At 40.8% G+C, this 18,018-nt stretch overlaps 1 protein-coding gene across 2 annotated transcripts in view; it reads left to right on the top strand.

The window, feature by feature from the left end:
- Positions 1 to 3,427: 3,427 nt before the first annotated feature.
- The window catches only part of WWTR1 (WW domain containing transcription regulator 1), a 46,001-nt gene continuing 31,410 nt past the window's right edge, over positions 3,428 to 18,018 (top strand). The window contains exon 1 of one of the 2 annotated variants that reach the window (XM_030280078.4): positions 3,428 to 4,682. In XM_030280078.4, coding sequence (XP_030135938.1) covers positions 4,294 to 4,682 — 389 coding nt within the window. In that variant the 5' untranslated portion in view covers positions 3,428 to 4,293. The remainder of the gene's footprint in view (positions 4,683 to 18,018) is intronic. The other variant, XM_030280077.4, reaches the window with a different exon arrangement.

The raw sequence follows: 18,018 nt of genomic DNA on the forward strand, positions 1-18,018 counted from the left end.
CTACTTGGGATTTTTGACTGGTATTTTTTATGTAAATGATCTCTGTTTTCAGGTGAAACACAAGATTAGCCGATACATAGGTGAGTGGTTTCCCTCATTCCATCTCTCCTCACTGCAGCCATAGTCTGGAACTCAGGGCAGCAAAGCAGAAGTTTTAGATAGAGATCTTAGAAACCTTTTGTGTCGTCTCACTACTGCCTGATGAATCTGAACATATTTGCCTTTTTCTCTCGTAAACATTTTAAAAAATTCAGCTGCTGTAGAGCTGATTGGCATCACGGTAAGTGCTGGCAGTCTATACATGGGTCATATCCTGAAGCATGTGCCAACTGAGAAGGGGGAGGGTTTTCTTTGGGCATTCTGAGTAAAATGGTCAGTTGAAAGCAGATGTTGAGAATGCAGAATGTCACTGGAGAGCCTGCATGTTCCTTTGTGCAGTGTTTTGCAATATTGAAGAAGGAAAAGCTGCAAAACTGAATGGTTTTGTTTCCTTTTACAAAAAATTACCTCAACTAAGGATGGTCAAAGGTGAACTTGGAAGCTGGTGAAATTGAGAGAAGCTCAAACTCTGGCAGTGATCCACAAACAGACTCGAGGAGAGAGGGGAGGCAAAGATCCTTTATGCCCAGCATCTTATTTTTAAATTGTACCTTTCAGTTTGTTCTGGGGGAAGTACTAGGCCTGGAAAAGCAGCTGCTCGGCAGCAGGATTTGGGCTTAATTATTAGAAAAGCAGATTTGTCTTTAGGTGAGGTTGGAATTGGTCTACACGCTGCAAATTCCTGCTTCTCTTGTCTTCACAGCATCCAGGGCAGCTACTGAGGGCTTTGCTTTGCACAGCAAGCAGCACTGACTGCTGGTGCCTCTGTATGGCAGGTGAGGCTGGGAGTGAAAAGGCACATGTGTCAGTAGCCCAGAGATACTAGTAAAGTAGGAATTCACCCTTGGATATGGACTTGGATTTTGTTGTAAACTCCCAAATTAAAAGTAGCATATAAAGCTACATTTAATGCATCTTCTCTAATTAATTTGCACTCGCTTTATGGAAACCCTGGGACATGACAAGGAGACTACAAAGCATTTTTCACAAGCTACTGGGAAAAGGTTATGGTGCTGCTTTTAATCAATTTTATTTTTAATGGGGTTTTAAAAATTTACTGCTGTTCCATTGTGTTCTGTTCTCCATCACCATTTAGTTCAGAGGAATACAAGTTTTCTGTTCCTGTATGACTGCTCACAGATGGACACGGAGCACCCAGCTGTAGTTACTGCTTTCTCAGAGTCTCCTTGCACAGAGCAAACCCAAAGCAGAGGCAGAACCATGCCAGGCTGCGCTGTGTGCTGGTCGCTTGGTTACTGAGAAAGAGCAAGGCTTGCCCAGGGACCCTGAATGTTTTATTTTATCACAGACATCACAGGTGTTGCTTCACCTATGTAGGTTTTCTCAGAAAATTGTTAATCTATGAAGAGCTTGGATGTAGAGCAGTGATAGATCTAGATTAAAAACTACATGTGATATTTCTTTAACTCGTTTGATGCTCATCATACTTCTAGGCTGTTTGCTTGGGTTTTCATTGAAGAAGAGGTTGAACTTGCTGCTAGAAAATCCACAACAAAAAGGGTATATTCATAGTACTGGGCTTTATAAATCCTTCAGATGAACACAAAACCTCTGTGCTACTCAAAAACATTTGAGCACTATGTGAAATTGAGATAAAATAATGTTATTGTCTTATCTTTTTACAATGTACAATCTTGCAATGAGAACAAAGAAATAATGATAAGGAACTTTCTATGTCACACTTGTGATTTGGTTTCTTTATCACTTAATCCAACCCCATTGTGATGGAACCCTCATCTTCCACAGATGAGCATATTGAGTCGGTTGCCCTGAAAGCTGGTGGTAATTATTTTTGTCCAAATAAGGAAGTTAGTATTTCTAAACAAAGACTAATGACAACAATACTATGAAAATTTATTCTTACAGTTCTAATCACTTCCAAATTATTGGAGAAAAATCTTTAGCCTATACCAAGTGGTACAATAGCAGATAATTGTATTATTCAGTAAAAAATGAGCTGAAATATATCTTGTTGAAGAAGACAGCTCTAATTGTAATAAATGTGGCTTAGGTTTAGAACAGATGTGTATGTACTTACCCGTAAGATGCCATGCTTATGAAAGTGGTCTAATTAGCATAGATGAGATGGCCCCTTGCATGAGACTGTCAAAGCCTTCCCTGGAATGGACTTGTCACCTGGAAGGGAATGGAACAGGTAGAGAGTGTGTGGTTTGTCTTTACTCAAAGATAGAGAGCCCTGGAAGCAAAAAACGCCCTTTTAAAGGCTCTATGAAAAATCACTCATGTACAGAGCTGTGTAATAACCATATGCACACATACCCAGAATCTCATATGCAAAGGATTTAAATAAGGATATTGCTGGAAAGAAAAAAAGATATGTGATGTCTGCGTAGTCCTGGAGCAGGTGCTGTGATTAGCACTGCTCTTTGAGCTTGTTGCAGCAAGGAGCCCACTATGAAGCAGTAGAAGAATGGTACGAAAATTCTTTGGGAAGGGAAATGCAAACAAGTCTCAGGAGTACTGGGTTTCCTGAACAGAAACAGCAGATGTCAAGAAAAATAACAACAACCAAAAAAAACCCCAAAACCCCTCAAAACAATAACAACAAAACCCCCAGACTCTCACAAAAACAAAGAACAATAAAATAAACTCGAGGGGATCTGCCAAGCCAATGGAAATATGAACAGGAAATGTGATGAAACAGACAAGGAATATTTGTTGAAGCAAAGCCATCATGAAATGCACACAATCTGCTTCACAGAGCTAGCTGTAGTTTGTGTACAGCTTTAAACTGCAACTCTGAGAATCTACATAACCATCATTATATGTAACGTTGATTTGAGGGACAAGGATGGTTCAGTCAGGCGCACATTCTCCACTAGAGAAGCCAAATGAAGTTTAGAGAACTTCGTGCTTCTTTTAAAGAAATAAGGAATAAAGTTCAGGAAAAAATTACATACTTAAGACTTTTCTAGTGTAGATTCTGATTACTGAGGAGGGTGTATTCTTATCAATCAGCATAGCCTGGAGTCTGCCCAAAACACAGAAATAAAATAACAAAATGCATTTGTTTCACCAGTGTGTGATATCTCTGTGTGTAGTCATAAAAAGAGTGAATGCTTCCCTCTGTAAAAGCCAACACTTAAGTTGGAAAACAATATTATTCTTTATAGACACAGCTTCTGAATTTAAACAATTTTTGGTCACACCACCATTCAAAAGTTACTCCAAGTTCACCAAAAAATGAGACAAGATTAAAAAACCAATTGTATTTATTAATTATAGGAAACCAGGTTTGCATTTTGACAACAGCTCTCGTTTCGAGTATTGGCTAAATCAAAGACAAGTGACTGAATGGGCGGTCAGCAGAGATTCACAAAGCTTGACGCCTGAATTTGGAACTACCCCTATGGACAGTGAGCTGGAAAGGACCTGTGATAACAGCTCTGCACAGGACTCCTACTTGAGAGCAAAGGGCCAAACCTTATCCAAATCACAGCGAAGTGGTTGCTGTCCGTGTCACTACGAATGCTTCATTCCTCCCCACAGCATTACTAAATCATGCAATTAAACTTGTACGGGAACTAATTTAAGCATTATTTTGCATCCAGAAATTAGTATCGCCCATTAACTTTCTGAACAACGGTTTTGGAGCAAAGCTCCTTAGCTCGGCAGAGACAAAGGGGTCCAAAGGCTCCCTGGGCACCACGAGCTGGGGCTGGACGGGGGCAGCGGCTCCACGCGGTGTCCCAGCGGCGAAGAGAGCAGCCGATGCTCCGGCTGGGAGCGGCACAGCGAGCACGACGCGAGAGGGGGCGAGGGCGGGGGAGCTCCCATGGCCCGGCCTCGGCGCCGTCCCGTGCCAAAGTTTCCGCGGCAGTTGCATAACTGCGGGGGGGGCGGCGCCGGGGCCGGGCTGGAGCCGCCGGCACTGCCCCGTCCCGGCGCTGCCCCGGCCCGGCACTGCCCCCGGCCCGCCGCTGCCCGAGCGGGGAGGGCGCCGCGCTGCCCGGGACCGCCCCGCCCGCCCGGGACACCGGCGCGGCTGGCGGGGGCGCAGAGGCACCGTCCGCCCGCCTCGTCCGCTCTGCTCCCGGCGAGCCCGCCCGCTCCGGAGGGCACGTCCTTGGCGGCGGCCCGGCAGCGGGGCCGGCTCCGGCCACCGCCCGTCCCGGGACGGCTGCGCCCGCCGCCGGGCCGGAGGGGCGGACGATGAACCCCGCGGCCGCGGCCCCGCCGCCGGGGCAGCAGGTAATCCACGTCACGCAGGACCTGGACACGGAGCTGGAGGCGCTTTTCAACGCGGTGATGAACCCCAGGCCCAGCTCCTGGCGGAAGAAGATCCTGCCCGAGTCCTTCTTCAGAGAGCCCGACTCGGGCTCGCATTCGCGGCAGTCGAGCACCGACTCGGGCGGGCCCCCGCCGCGCCTGGCGCCCGTGCACGTCCGCTCGCACTCCTCGCCCGCCTCGCTGCCCGGCGCGGGCGCGGCGCCGCAGCACGGGCACCTCCGGCAGCGCTCCTGCGATGTCGCGGACGAGCGGCCGCTGCCGCCGGGCTGGGAGATGGCGCTCACGCAGACCGGGCAGCGCTACTTCCTCAAGTGAGTGCGGCGGGGGAGGCGGCCGGGCCCCTCAGCGTTCGCGGGGCGCTCGCCGGGAGGGAGCTGCGCCGTGAGGCGGCGGGGTGGCCTCCGGGTCCGAGGCGTATGCGACATTCTGGGGGGAAAGTCCCTTCCCGGTGGCAGGAGGGAGGCGAGGGAGAAGTCGCATTTCTTTCCTGTTTGGCCACACGTCCAATATTCTGAATTTTTTTTTTTTTTTTTTAAGTTCAAAAACAGTTAGTCCAAGTAGTTTCTGGAAGGTGAGAGCAGAGCTCTGCATGTCCGTGGCCCAGAAAGGGCTGTGGAACGGTGGGAGCTGCCCGGCCCGGCTCCGGCCGCGGTGTGCCTGAAGCATCCCCGTCTGCGGGGACGCAGCAGGAGGCCGCCTTGTTCTAGCGACAGTCTCAGACGTGTGGTAACACAACTGTCGATATCTCTTCTGCCCGGTCATTTTCGCCAGAGTGTTTTATTTATGACAATTGACATTTGATTCAAAGCCGTTTAATAGGCCTAAAAATACATAATAGCTGTAATAAACAGTAAGGCAACAGTGCCTTATTTTGGTAGATTCTGTAAGTCAGCTAGAGTTTCATTGCAAACCGAGTCATACTGCATTAACTTGGTAAATAAGATAAAATGTTTGTTAATGAAATAAAACATTTACTAATGAAGCATCTACCTGAGGATATTGAGGGAGTTAAACTGCCAGGGCTCCAGGATGTCCTTTACTTGCTCACTACAACCTTCTTGATCAGAAGAGTAAAATCTCGAGTTCACATATGTTCACCCCATGTGTGGGTATTCAGACATCATAAATGTCATATAAACAATGTGTGAGAGGAAAATGAGATAAAACTGTTTAGAAAAGTGAAAAAAAATTTTACTTGATTGTATAATGATTTCTTTGCCTTGTGGGTTTGGAATCTAATGGATTACTCAAGAGCCCGGTGTCTGAATAACTCTGTAGAGTTTAGATTTTTTGCCTTTTGTCACACTCTGAGCTACCAGCAAAGCATGTAAATACCTTTCTGTATGTCACTGCATGCTTTTTATGATACTGTGTGCATATGTGCCAGGGTTCAAACATAGAAGTTTGTTATTTATCTGGTTTGTCACCTAAATGAGAAGATCTTGTGTCCGCACTTTGCATGTATTTTTCTCAATAGAACAAGCTACAGAGAAGTAGCTGACTGACAGGAACACTGTAACAGGCCATTCTTAAATAATTATTCAATATAAATTCTTGCTAGGGTTTGGCCAGGGCGTGTTTTCAGATACTTCTGGCTAAAAATTCCATAATATAATCCTTGTAGGCTCTGTGTTTTTTGACTGATACCGAAATGAGCTCATGTGGTTTCACCTTCCTGTCATGCATTTCTGACCCACAGGTAGAGTTTTCCAAGTCATTAGATTCTTGTTGCTTAGGCCAAAAATACAAAGCCTTCAGGAAATGAAAAGTGTAGGTAAAAACTTAAAGTGGTTTTAAATCTTTTTCCAAATCCTGTCAACTGTAATACTCTGAATAACAGCATCCTTTTTAATATAAAATACAATATGCATTGTGTTTGTAATTTGTTACCTAAATTAATATTTGTTTTGTTTCCCCGGTTTTATCTGCCCAATAGACCTTCTCTTGTTTATATAAAAATTAATTGGAATAATGAATTTTTTTATACCTTTAATGTATTTTGTTATACCCCAATGCTTTGGGGAGTAATATTTACTATAAAATGCTCACACATGATTTATAGTATTTTACAAATGGTGTAATATTCTTCAGGTGAAAATACAATTTAAGATTGATTATGGAAAGCAGCATTTAAAGCTGTGTGCAATAAAATAATAGAGAATTTGAATCAGATGATGTGCTAAAAATCATATTTGATTAAGCTAGGCATACAAGGTTACGTTTCCCTATATTCAAGAAAAAAAAAACCAAAAAAAACAACCAGTGTTTTCCAGCATAATGATAAAGATTTATTTCTTGGCATTAGCAAAAAAAAAAAATAAAAAAAAAAATTGAGAAACCAACTAAATGTAAATAGCCAAATTAGATCCTATTAAAGCCTTTATTATCTGTTGAAGTTTGGAATGCAATTAGTTGTATTAAAACATATTTTCAATATTTACTTAACAGAGGTATTAGAGTAAGTTTCAATGAACAGTGAGCTAACCTTGTTGACAGGGAACCAGCTACAACTTGAAGCAGTTGCAGTCCTGCATGTCAGCTCCTGCAGAAATTTTCTGGCTGTGACTGGAAGAAACATAAGTAGCCTGGGGACCACTCCACCCTGTAATTAAATACCAAAATGCATAAGTGGGGGCTGGAAAACAGACTAATGAACACACACTTGCAGCAATGTTATCTAAAGCATTTTTCTGTGTGAGCATGTGTGAAAAAAAAAGTGATTTATTTCTGATAAAAAATATTTCTGTAGAGACAGGCCTACTGCCTGCTTTTATGCCTGCGAGTGGGGAATGTCAGTTGCCTATTGAGCTACATGCTGGGCTATGTATACATATTTTGTAAAAAAAATGTTTCAAGTATTACTTTATACCAGTTTGGGTTTAGGTGGTACAGCCTCATATTTCAAATGAAGACTGAGGGTTTCATGTTTCCTCAGTGTGTGTAGAGATCTCCTTGGTCAGACTCTCATAAACAGATTTGTAAAACTTTTGCCACTGTTATCTTTATCACTTTTATTTTTAAAATGTTACTGTAAACATTTGCTATACCAGGACATATTTGCCAGTAAGTTCTGCTCGGGGATAAGGAGGCTAATTACTTACAATATTTCGTTTACTCAAAATGTTCAGATTTTTTCTTACTGCTTTCTGTTGGAATAGAGCTTGATTTAGCACAGGATCAGTTTTATATAACTGTGTTCAGCACAACAGCAGAAGAGTAATATAAACAATATAAATACTATAAAAATAATACTAATTCAATTACAAACTTTTTCCTGAGAATGACAAAACAAATAGTACTAAGCTGAACTACTGAAGTGATTTTCTAATACTGACTTACCTTGAAAAGCAATTGTGTTAATTCTGTATAGACTGTTGTTATTTTATATTGGTAATTTACATTGTGCTTGGTCCTGTAGAGCATTCATCCTAGAGAAACTTTTCCATCTTGGAACTGTAGTTACACAGCTGGAAGGAGGGGAGGAGATGGACAGTGCTGGAGGAGGTAGCTCAGGTTCTGGTGAGAATGTGGAAGGCACTGATGCCTCTGCGCTGCTGTGCCACAGCTGTGAGCTCAGTCACACGTGGGCGGGATGAGTGTCCTGTGAGGGGGGCTCCTATGACTTTGGCTTTCCTTGGTCCTTGTAGAAGAGTGGTGCGAGGCAAGAGGCTATGCATCCCTGCTGGCTTTGTCAGGCACTAGAGAGAGACACTTCACAGATTCAAGCAGCTTTTGGAGCATTTAGTCCACACCTTAAGGGAATTCTTTTTGTTCCCTATTTCCAGTAGTTACTGCTGTGGGACTTAGAGCCTGAATTGTTCACCTTGCCAGCATCCCTTTATTTAAAACAAACTGTAACCTGCTAGACAGCCCCAAGATGTATTACTGCCAATGGCTTTTATCCAAAATTGTTGAGTGCTTTAAAGAGTTCTTAACAGGCAAGAAAGCTGTGATACACCACTGAAGTTTAATTGCAGAAGGGCAACTATAACTCACATTTATAACTCCTTTTAGAGATAATTAGGAAGTTCTGAGATTGGAATGCACACATCAAAACTTTATGCATTAATGATTAGGAAATAGTAACAATTAGCATATTCTTAGAAAGATATCTATAGAATTGATACAAGTGTTAATTAAGAATGCTACCATGAAAACTAGATATTTTCTCTGAAACCATCCGAAAGGGTTTTATCTTTACAAATGGTTTGAGTTGCACAAAGAAAGAAAATTAATAGTAGGTTTATTTTTATCATGTTTGTGAGATGCTATATTCAGCATCTAAAAGATGGTCTGCCTGGCCATCTTTACTCCATAATTAGTAAATGACATTGTGGAGAGCCGTCTGCTTCTGAAGATCATGGATGTGTTCAATTTTGAACAGGCTTGACAATATAGAATCTGTAAAGTCTTACTCTCAAGCTTTTTGCTGTTCACTCCTTCAGATAGTGTTGGAAGAGTCAGTGGTTGGGCTTTGGCTTGTTTCCTTTTGGATGCTTTGGCTGAAGTTGAAAATTCTGTCTTTTTGATGTCGGGGCCTATTACAGGACAAGAGTTTCTTTGTAACAGAATTTTCAGTGCTCAGGGGCTTTGCTTGATTGGCAGATACAAATTGTATCAAAGCAATTAAATCCAAAGGAAATGTCATGTGGGCTGAATTTCAACATAGAGACTTTTGGCATTTTCCCTCGTGATTTAGGGAAAGAGAGGTCAGCATGATGTAGGGTGGAGGTATTTGGGGATTGTTTGTTTGTGTATTTTTTTATTTTCTTTGATTAACTCAAAGTCCAGACCTAGAGAACTCTTCAAGAATGGAGAACTTGGGAACGCTGCATTGACCTGCAGTTTTCCCTGCCTATCACTATTTTAAAGGCAGATGTGATGGAAGCTGCACTACAGAGGCAAATACAGACTTGCTAAGAGAATTGAGCAGAATGTATTGTGTTAAAACTGAAATAATTGCTTAGAGTATTACCAGAAAATAATGTAGTATAAAGGGAATGTGAAGGAGGAGTTGACTGCTCACATGTCCTTGTGGTTCACAGCATGTGTATCAGCGGTCACAGCACAAGCACAGCAGTGGCAGAGCTGCAAGTTCAGACACAGCTTTTCCTGCAGTGATTTGTTTCTCTGATCATATGTCTGCTGACCCCTCTCTGTTTGCATGTTCAAAATGTTCCTTTTTATTTATTAAGTATTGATCTGTCCCTGGTGATTTTTGCATGCATTATTCTGACAGTCTTCCAGGTTTGAGAATAGCAGGATGCTTCCATGGTACTTTTTGAGTTTTTCTTGTACCACAAGTAATCATTTTTTTCCTACCTGTTATCAATTTTCCTTGTCTGTCTACTGTTTTTTTTTAATTAAATGTTCTATATTCCTGTTTTTTTGATGATGGATTGGTGAGCAAAGGTGTAAGCATTACAAAATGCTGTAATAGTCCTCAGACAAGCAATTATTGAAATTGTACTAAAGTGTCTTAAACCAAAAGTAGTGTTTGAACTGTGAGCCCTAAATTTTGTGTGGGCTTTTAAAGAAGTTCTCAAAACTTCTTGATTGATGTGTTTTCTTAGTCTTCACTGGCACTCTGAGGCCACTGAGTACAGCAGCATCTGAGCAGAAGGAAGTAGGAATCTTTGGGAAGCAGACCCAGGCTGAAGGAAACGCAGTGCGGTTCCTGTTGTGCTGCCGAGTGTGTCTCTTCGGAATCACATAATTTCTTTTCTGGGCTCCATTTCAGCATCTGTTCTTGTCCATGAAAAGACTTCTGTGTATTGAAACAGGCAGTGTACAGCAATAAAACTTAAATATTGCTTCATGGAAGTTGTTTCTTACCATGCAAGTTTACACCCCTTTGTGTTCCCATGAATCAGCTCAGACTTTATCACCAAAATATCACAGACAGTTGCTGGTGATTCCTGATTGATTGCTGCCAGCAGCAGGAGTTCAAAATCCTTGAAAAGAGTACAGATTGCTCTTTGGATACACTTCTGCTGCCAGCTTGTTTACAAAAGCTAGCTATAGTTTGTATAAAGTACAGCAACTTTTGAGACTTCTGGAGATAGAACACACACACACACACACACACACACATATATAGAGGTATATACAAGGGGTATGTACAATGAAGGCACCTTACCCAGCTGGTGTTCGTTAGATTTTCAGAACATATTTCTCAAGGTCTCTTCACCTGATAAAATCATCTGACCAATGTAGGTTGTTAGTCACCTTTTTTAAAAATAATGAGAGAAAAAAAGAACAAAATGGAATTGTTGGGTATTGTTTGTTTGCCTAAGCAGCCTTTTGTATTCTTAAGATAGAAATGCCAAAGTTGTTTTCAGAAGTTTATTAAAATCCTGTGTTTTCAAGTGCTTCAGGAATAGAAGTGATTGCCATATGAGAAAGGCTTTGGCTGCTTAGTCAGACTGTTTGGACAAAAGCAGCTTTTCTAGTTTTGAAATGTGCTCCATGGGGTTTATCTCAGAGCACACAGGCAGTTCCGTCATGTGGATGCCCGTCTTTGCAGCCTCCTGCCAGTGCCCTTACCTACATTAGGTGTCTCTGGGCTCAAACAAAGCAGTAAATCAGTGCAGCCTGTGCTGTGTGGGCATCATCGTGCAGCTCTGCGGGGAATATAGAGAAGGTCAGCCTTTTGGAGCTGACAACCAGAATTTTGTGTGGGAATTCTTCACAGAAGGTTTTTTTATTTCACATTTGGTTTTGATACTGCATTTTCCATTTCATGTTTTACTCATTCTATTGCGTATGTTTAAACAGCAATATAAGTGCTTTTGCTTCAGAGATTGGGAAAATTACTTTTTGCAAATGAAGCAAAATGAATGATGAAGAAAAGATGATGAAAAGAAATGCCTACTGTTACTTAAAATGTAATTTCTAAAGGTATAAAGCAGGCTGAATTGCATCCACATGTCAAAACTGACGGTTTGATGTGAGTAATGTGAAAATTGTGGACCACATTTTCATTTTGAATAAATGTGTGTCTCTGCAACCTACAACTCTAACTGACAGGGCAGCCTTGCCAGCAGGAGGGGTACAGTGATGCCAGTGATTCTTGCCATCCCTTCACACTGCAGAGGATATACCTGGTATAATGTTTTGACAGCCATTTCTTTGATGAAGACTTTTTCAGTCATGGGATGGTATTTTCACAGATGCTGCCATCACTGTCTCTCAGCTCTGACATTATCAATAGTAGGTTACAATATTAGATAAAGCTTAATTTTTATTAGAAGTGGTGGGGGGCTCTACTACTTTATTCATGTTCTATAGTTAGCATTTTGATATTTGTCTGTTACTGGAAGACTTTGTGGAAATAGAAAATCCATGAAATTATGCTACTGCAAGAGACCAGACAATGTAAAACTTAATAACTAGAGTAAATGAGATTTCTAGTGGGGCTTTTTACAACTTACTGAAAGGGCAATAATAAATCATTGATATGTAAAAGAAATTAAAGTTTTGTTAAAGATTCAGCAGTGAGACTAGTCAGTAAAGGTATGTATGTTGTAAAACTTACTTTTTCAAAGATAGGAGAGGTCCTGGTTTGAGATTTGTAACTTTATAAAAACCTTAACAATTTTAGTCCATAAGTTGTAAATGAAAAAATAGCTCTTGGTATTAACCAAGAGTGAGCATTATGCTAATGCTCACCAAAATATATGAAGAAATATTATTTTAAGCGGTCATTTGCCATGACTAGATAATTCACATTATTATGTTTATTTTCTTTTTGTGGTAGTATTTCTTTGATGACAGAGGGAAGATATAACTTTGATTCCATAAACTCTGTGTAGATATATATATATATATATATGTATATATATGTATATATATATTTATATATATCTTGTGAATTATTTGGCAGATTTGCTCTGATGCTCCATTGCCAAACATCTGGCTGAAGTGTTGTGCTGCCATGGCAGGTCCCTGTTTTGCGTTGCAGCGTGGAAATGAGTGAGCAGGCTGTTGCAACAGAAGTGCTTTCAGGTGCTGTACATTCCAGAAAGCAACTCCTGTGTTGATTCTCTTGTCAAATAATTGCCAAAACTTAGGCACTGGAATGATTCTGGTCTTTATGCTGTATATTTATGATCAAATACTGCTCAAAACATTCATTAAATTTTAAGGTTTTTACATGGTCTTTTTTTAGTAATCATGACAGATCTTTCTTGTAAAAAAGAGTTGGACAATAAAGGGCGAAAGACCGTAAGTTTGCAGATAAAACAAACTGGGATGCAGTTAAAACACAGGACCACTGTCAGCTTCCATTTTGTGCTACTTTTCCTGCAGATACTGACATATGTTTGCATTTATTTGAGTCGTTTTGTGATACTGCCTGGTTTGCTTTACTAAAAGCATGCCTGCTACTGAGGATATTGTCTCATGAACATTTCCTTTTTCTGTCAGGATGGCTTTTACTAGAACAATATTTCCAGTGGTCTTTTTTTATCTTAGAGAAACAAATGTCTGATTCATTTTTCTAGAAAAAAACAGGAAGCTGTGAAGTAGACAGACTGGAAAATAAATACATGCTGTTACCTAAAATGTAATTTCTAAAGGTATAAAGCAAACTGGAAGTAACTCTTTGTTAGATTCTAAGGGGATATTACAGTTTCACTGTTTTTTCTTCTATTGTCTGAACCTCATTTGATTAACAATTTAAGATTATTTTGTTAAAAAAACCCCAAGACCCAAAATACACCTACTAATATGAAAATTTCAGATGAAAGCAGTTTCAGCACAGCATCATGTATTTTGAAAGCATGCAGACTCTGCACCTTTGTGAGTTTCCTGTGCCCTTGTTCATTATTGCTGCACTGATGGATTTTGACCACAGCTACTTTTCAAAGCAAGAGAAAAGACCAAATGGGCAAATTGAAGTTGGGAGTTCTTTCTGGCATATATGAGGTTGAGATCTTTTTTAAATGGAATGACATGATAAAATATTCCAATTAATTTTAATAAACTGAAAAGCTCTGCATATTCATAATCAGGTTACTAAGCATGTTTTTTTTTGTTTTTTGGTTTTGTTTTGTTTTTTTTTTCTGTAGAAATGATTGATCCTAGAGGCAGATTATTCTCAGATTTGCAGATCTGTTATTATGACCTTCTTGGGTGCTAGAAATATCCACAGACATTTTGCACTTGTAAAAAGCCGAATGACTATAAGTTAAAAGGGAAGTGGAGCATTACAAATCCCATACCACAGTAATCACTGCATTAGGATTATGGTTCTAAATGCATGCAATCCCAAGTATTAACTGAATGGTGAGGTGTTGATGCTGTGCTATATCACTGGTTCTGGTCTTGTCCTTGCTGTGAATAATCTGGTCCTTCATCCCTGTACCTTTGTTACTGTTCTTTTCTTCTTGGGGGCTGTAGTCTTTACTATAAATAGAAAAATTAAAAATGATTGAAAAATTATTCCCTTAACACAAGCATTTTGAAAATTTAAAGATTTATCCTTCATGTTTTAATCCTCATGGTAGAGGGATGCATCCTAAGGAAAAGTCAAGCTAAAAGACTTCTGTTATTCTCACACTTTTGTACACTGACAGATAGGAGATGAACTTCCTCAGAACTGTAATGAAATATGTTAATTTCAGTTTTGTCTTCTGCAGATAAGTAAAATACTGTGTGGAAGTATTATCTTGACTCTATTTATAAAGCACCTGGGAAGTGCAGAACCATCAGCAATGCCTCTGTCTCATTTGATTTTTTTTTTTTTTCTTGATGGCTGTACTAGGAACAGCAGAAAACAAGGAAACTCTGAACTAAAATTCCTCTTGGGACCATATAGAAAGAGCATATCACTGCAAGAATTCCATCTGAAACAGACCTGAATTTTTCCTGACTGTTGAGCAGGTCCCTGTTGCAGCTTGCATTTTAGATACTGGCAGAAGGGAAATGTTTTCTAGTCATTCAGTTTCCAGGTGGTTTTATCAAAAAGAAAAGTTGCAAAGGTGTTTCACCATAGGGTCTTTGAGACAAAGCTATGTCAGTTTCTAAAATTTAATTTATATGTGACATTTTACATAAACCACAACTTTTTAAAAAATTTATTTAATGTTAGCTCCTGAGAGTTTGAAGTTTACAATTGAATTATTTCTTTGAGACATTTGAATAACTATTCCTTTGATAATGTAATTCTAGATGGCATATGCAAGTCTTGACCTGCCAGATCATCTCTGCTAGGCCTAAATAAATCTTGAAAATATTTAATTGTGCTTTCACTTCATGCTTATTATTTAAAGTAATCTAAAGCAAGAGGATGATCACTTTAAACATAGGTGAGGCACACATAGTTGTTCCTCAGTTCACACAGATTTTCTGCATGAGGTCAAACCTCAGATATCTGGGTTAACTGTGCCATGAAAAGGACTAAAATTAAAATCCAGGGTTGATAAATAACATGTCTCTTGCTCTTAATTTGGTGCAGGTTTTACTTCCCTGTGCAACTTTTGTTTTGACAGGACTTTGTGTAAGCACTGACAGACAGAGCCTTCTATAAAAATAACAGGTAAACAACATCTTAGGTATTGGAAAATACTGTGACATGGGAAATAAATGATACAAAATCAGGTATAGTGGTTGAACCCAGTGCATGAATAAGATAAGAGCAGATTTTAAGGGAAATGTAGAAGATAATTTCCCTCCTCCTCTTGGGGGTTCACTTGGCAGGGGCCCACAGGCTGCACTCGGGCTCCTGATGCTCTGGCTCTCACTTGGCTTTTGCTCAGTTCCTCCCTGGGAGGAGCAGAGAGATCCCTGCCCGATCTCCATTCCTGCTTCTGCTGCAGAGCAGGGGCTGGAGAGCAGCTCCTGCTGTTCTTGCTCTGCTCTGGCCCTGTCAGTGAGGAAGGGAGGCAGCTCTGTCCCGTTCTGTGCCCGTTCTCTGTCCCGTTCTCTGTCCCGTTCTGTGTCCCGTTCTCTGTCCCGTTCTCTGTCCCGTTCTGTGTCCCATTCTCTGTTCCATTCTCTGTCCCGTTCTCTGTCCCATTCTCTGTCCCGTTCTGTGTCCCGTTCTCTGTCCCATTCTGTGTCCCATTCTGTGTCCTGTTCTCTGTCCTGTTCTCTGTCCCATTCTGTGTCTCATTCTCTGTCCCATTCTCTGTCCCCTTCTGTGTTCCGTTCTGTGTCCCGTTCTCTGTCCCATTCTGTGTCCCATTCTATGTCCCATTCTGTGTCCTGTTCTCTGTCCCGTTCTGTGTCCCGTTCTGTGTCCCATTTTCTGTCCCATTCTGTGTCCCGTTCTGTGTCCCGTTCTGTGTCCCCTTCTCTGTCCCGTTCTCTGTCCCATTCTCTGTCCCGTTCTCTGTCCTGTTCTCTGTCCCGTTCTCTGTCCCGTTCTCTGTCCCGTTCTGTGTCCCATTCTGTGTCCCGTTCTGTGTCCCCTTCTCTGTCCCGTTCTCTGTCCCATTCTCTGTCCCGTTCTCTGTCCTGTTCTCTGTCCCATTCTCTGTCCCGCTCTCTGTCCCGTTCTCTGTCCCGTTCTCTGTGTGCAAGAACAGAGACAGCTGCACAGAGCTCTGTCACAGCATCAGCGGCAGCAGCCTCTGGCTTCACCTGAACTGGGGCTGTGGCTTTAGGAGCACCAAACTGATGGGTGCCTTGAGTCCCAATTCAGTTGTATCCAAGAAAAAAGACTCTGATTTTGTTTTGGCTGTTGTAAGCTGAGCTGAAAATGAAAATAGACGATTGCTCTTACTGCTCAGGTAACAATCTGATTATTTTTATTATTGTGAATTATGAAACTGTCAACATGTAGTTACATTTTACGAGCTAAATTTTTAATAGGATTGGTTTTTTACTCTCCCTTTAACCCCTTAACTCGGCATACCAATAAAACATCACAGATACCCATTAAGATGAGAGAACACCTTGCAGGTCATATCTTAATTTTCATTCTCATTAAGTTTCCTTTGCCTCCTAGTTGTTTATTTTTGGTCAGAGGTTAATTTTCACCTACTATTTGACTTCGAGTATTACAAAGTCTTTGGCCTCTTTTGAAAAACCATTAAGGATTTTAAGTCTTTGAATAATAATAAAATACAGTCCAGCAAAATATTTCTGATGTGAAATTGTAAAGGAGGGCAAACATACTGGATTTGTGCAGCTTGGAGAGGAGGAGGCTTAGGGGTGACCTCCTGCTGTCTGTGAGTTCTTCATGGGGGGAGCAGAGGGAGGTGCTGGGCGCTTCTCCCCATCCCTAGGGATGGGACACAACAGTTGGCTAAAAGCTGTGTTGGGGAAGCTCAAACTAGACATCAATCTGAAGCTCTTCACTGAGAGGACAGTCAGACACTGGAACAAGCTCCCCAGGGAAGTGGCCCCAAGCCCATTGTTGGTCAAAAAGTATTTGGATGACTCTCAGCTGGTTTAAATTTTAGGTTGCCCTGTGTGGAGTCAGGAGTTGGACTGGATAATCCTCATGGGTCCCTTCCAGATCAGGATATTATATGTTTCTATTAAATAATTCTGCATTTATTTAATAAGAAGTCCACTTGAAACAGAGGGAGACTGTTTTTCAGGTAAGAAACTGGTCTGAAATATTTCATTCCTACTAGATTTCAAAACCTTGTTGTTAGGTACCAGATTATAAATGGTGTATTAGGAAATCTTATAGCACCTAGGACACTGCCTTTTAAATTATATTTTTCAGTCAGTGTCAGTATTTTTTGTAGCTATGATGCAACATTTTAGTATTTTAAAAAATCACTCCTTTTCTGAGGGTAGCTAACATTTTTCTCCAACCACTCCATATACAGACACACCCCCTACACTACTCCCCAGTCAAAAGTGTATTTGTTAGCCCAGTTAAATGTCCAGGCTAAACATTGCGTGGTCAGTCATTCTCTTGCACTCCTAAATAAATAGACTTAGGGGCTGCATCTGACTTGCTAATAATATGTGTAATCTGTGCTGCCTCCATTTCATGGCATTATTCCTTTTGAATACTGCACAGTGTGTTCCTGTGACATGTGCCCATCTTATATCAGTAATCTTCAGGCACATGTTCCTTGCACCTCATTAGAAATCAGTAAGATGCACCTACATTGCTAAATATCTGATATTTTATAAATTATTCGGAGCTTAAGGGAAGCCTTGCTTGTCAACATTTGTACTTAAAAATATTTCTTTTCAAACAGACTGTGTTTTATTGGAATTACTGCAGTGTCAGAAATTACAGAAATTCCTTATGTTCAGCTAAATCTTATTTGAAATTCTGATCTCATTTTTAAATTCTCATGTACAGAGAACACCAGTGCAGAGATGTCACCTTTCCTAAGCTCAGGTCAACTGTCAGTTTTCAGACATAGTTTCTTTATTTTGGAAATGTTTTGTTTGAGAAAAGACTTGGTCTTTTAACCAGCTCCTGCTTTTCATGGCAAATGATCACATTTCCCAACCATTTGCAAACAGTGACTGTCTGGCAGGATTTCCTGGATACACATTAGTTTTGAGATTTGAGTAAAAGGTCAACTTTCTGAACTCTGGCGATTAGTGTGGTTATTTGTCCTGCCTTTTCTTCCATGGGAACTAATCAGCTCATATGGAAGGTAGAAATAGTGTCCAAGAAAAATTCATCTGCTAGCTAATCACCTCCACCATGAATCATACTGAAAA

Source organism: Taeniopygia guttata, chromosome 9, assembly GCF_048771995.1.
Source record: "Taeniopygia guttata chromosome 9, bTaeGut7.mat, whole genome shotgun sequence".
Lineage (NCBI taxonomy): Eukaryota > Metazoa > Chordata > Aves > Passeriformes > Estrildidae > Taeniopygia > Taeniopygia guttata.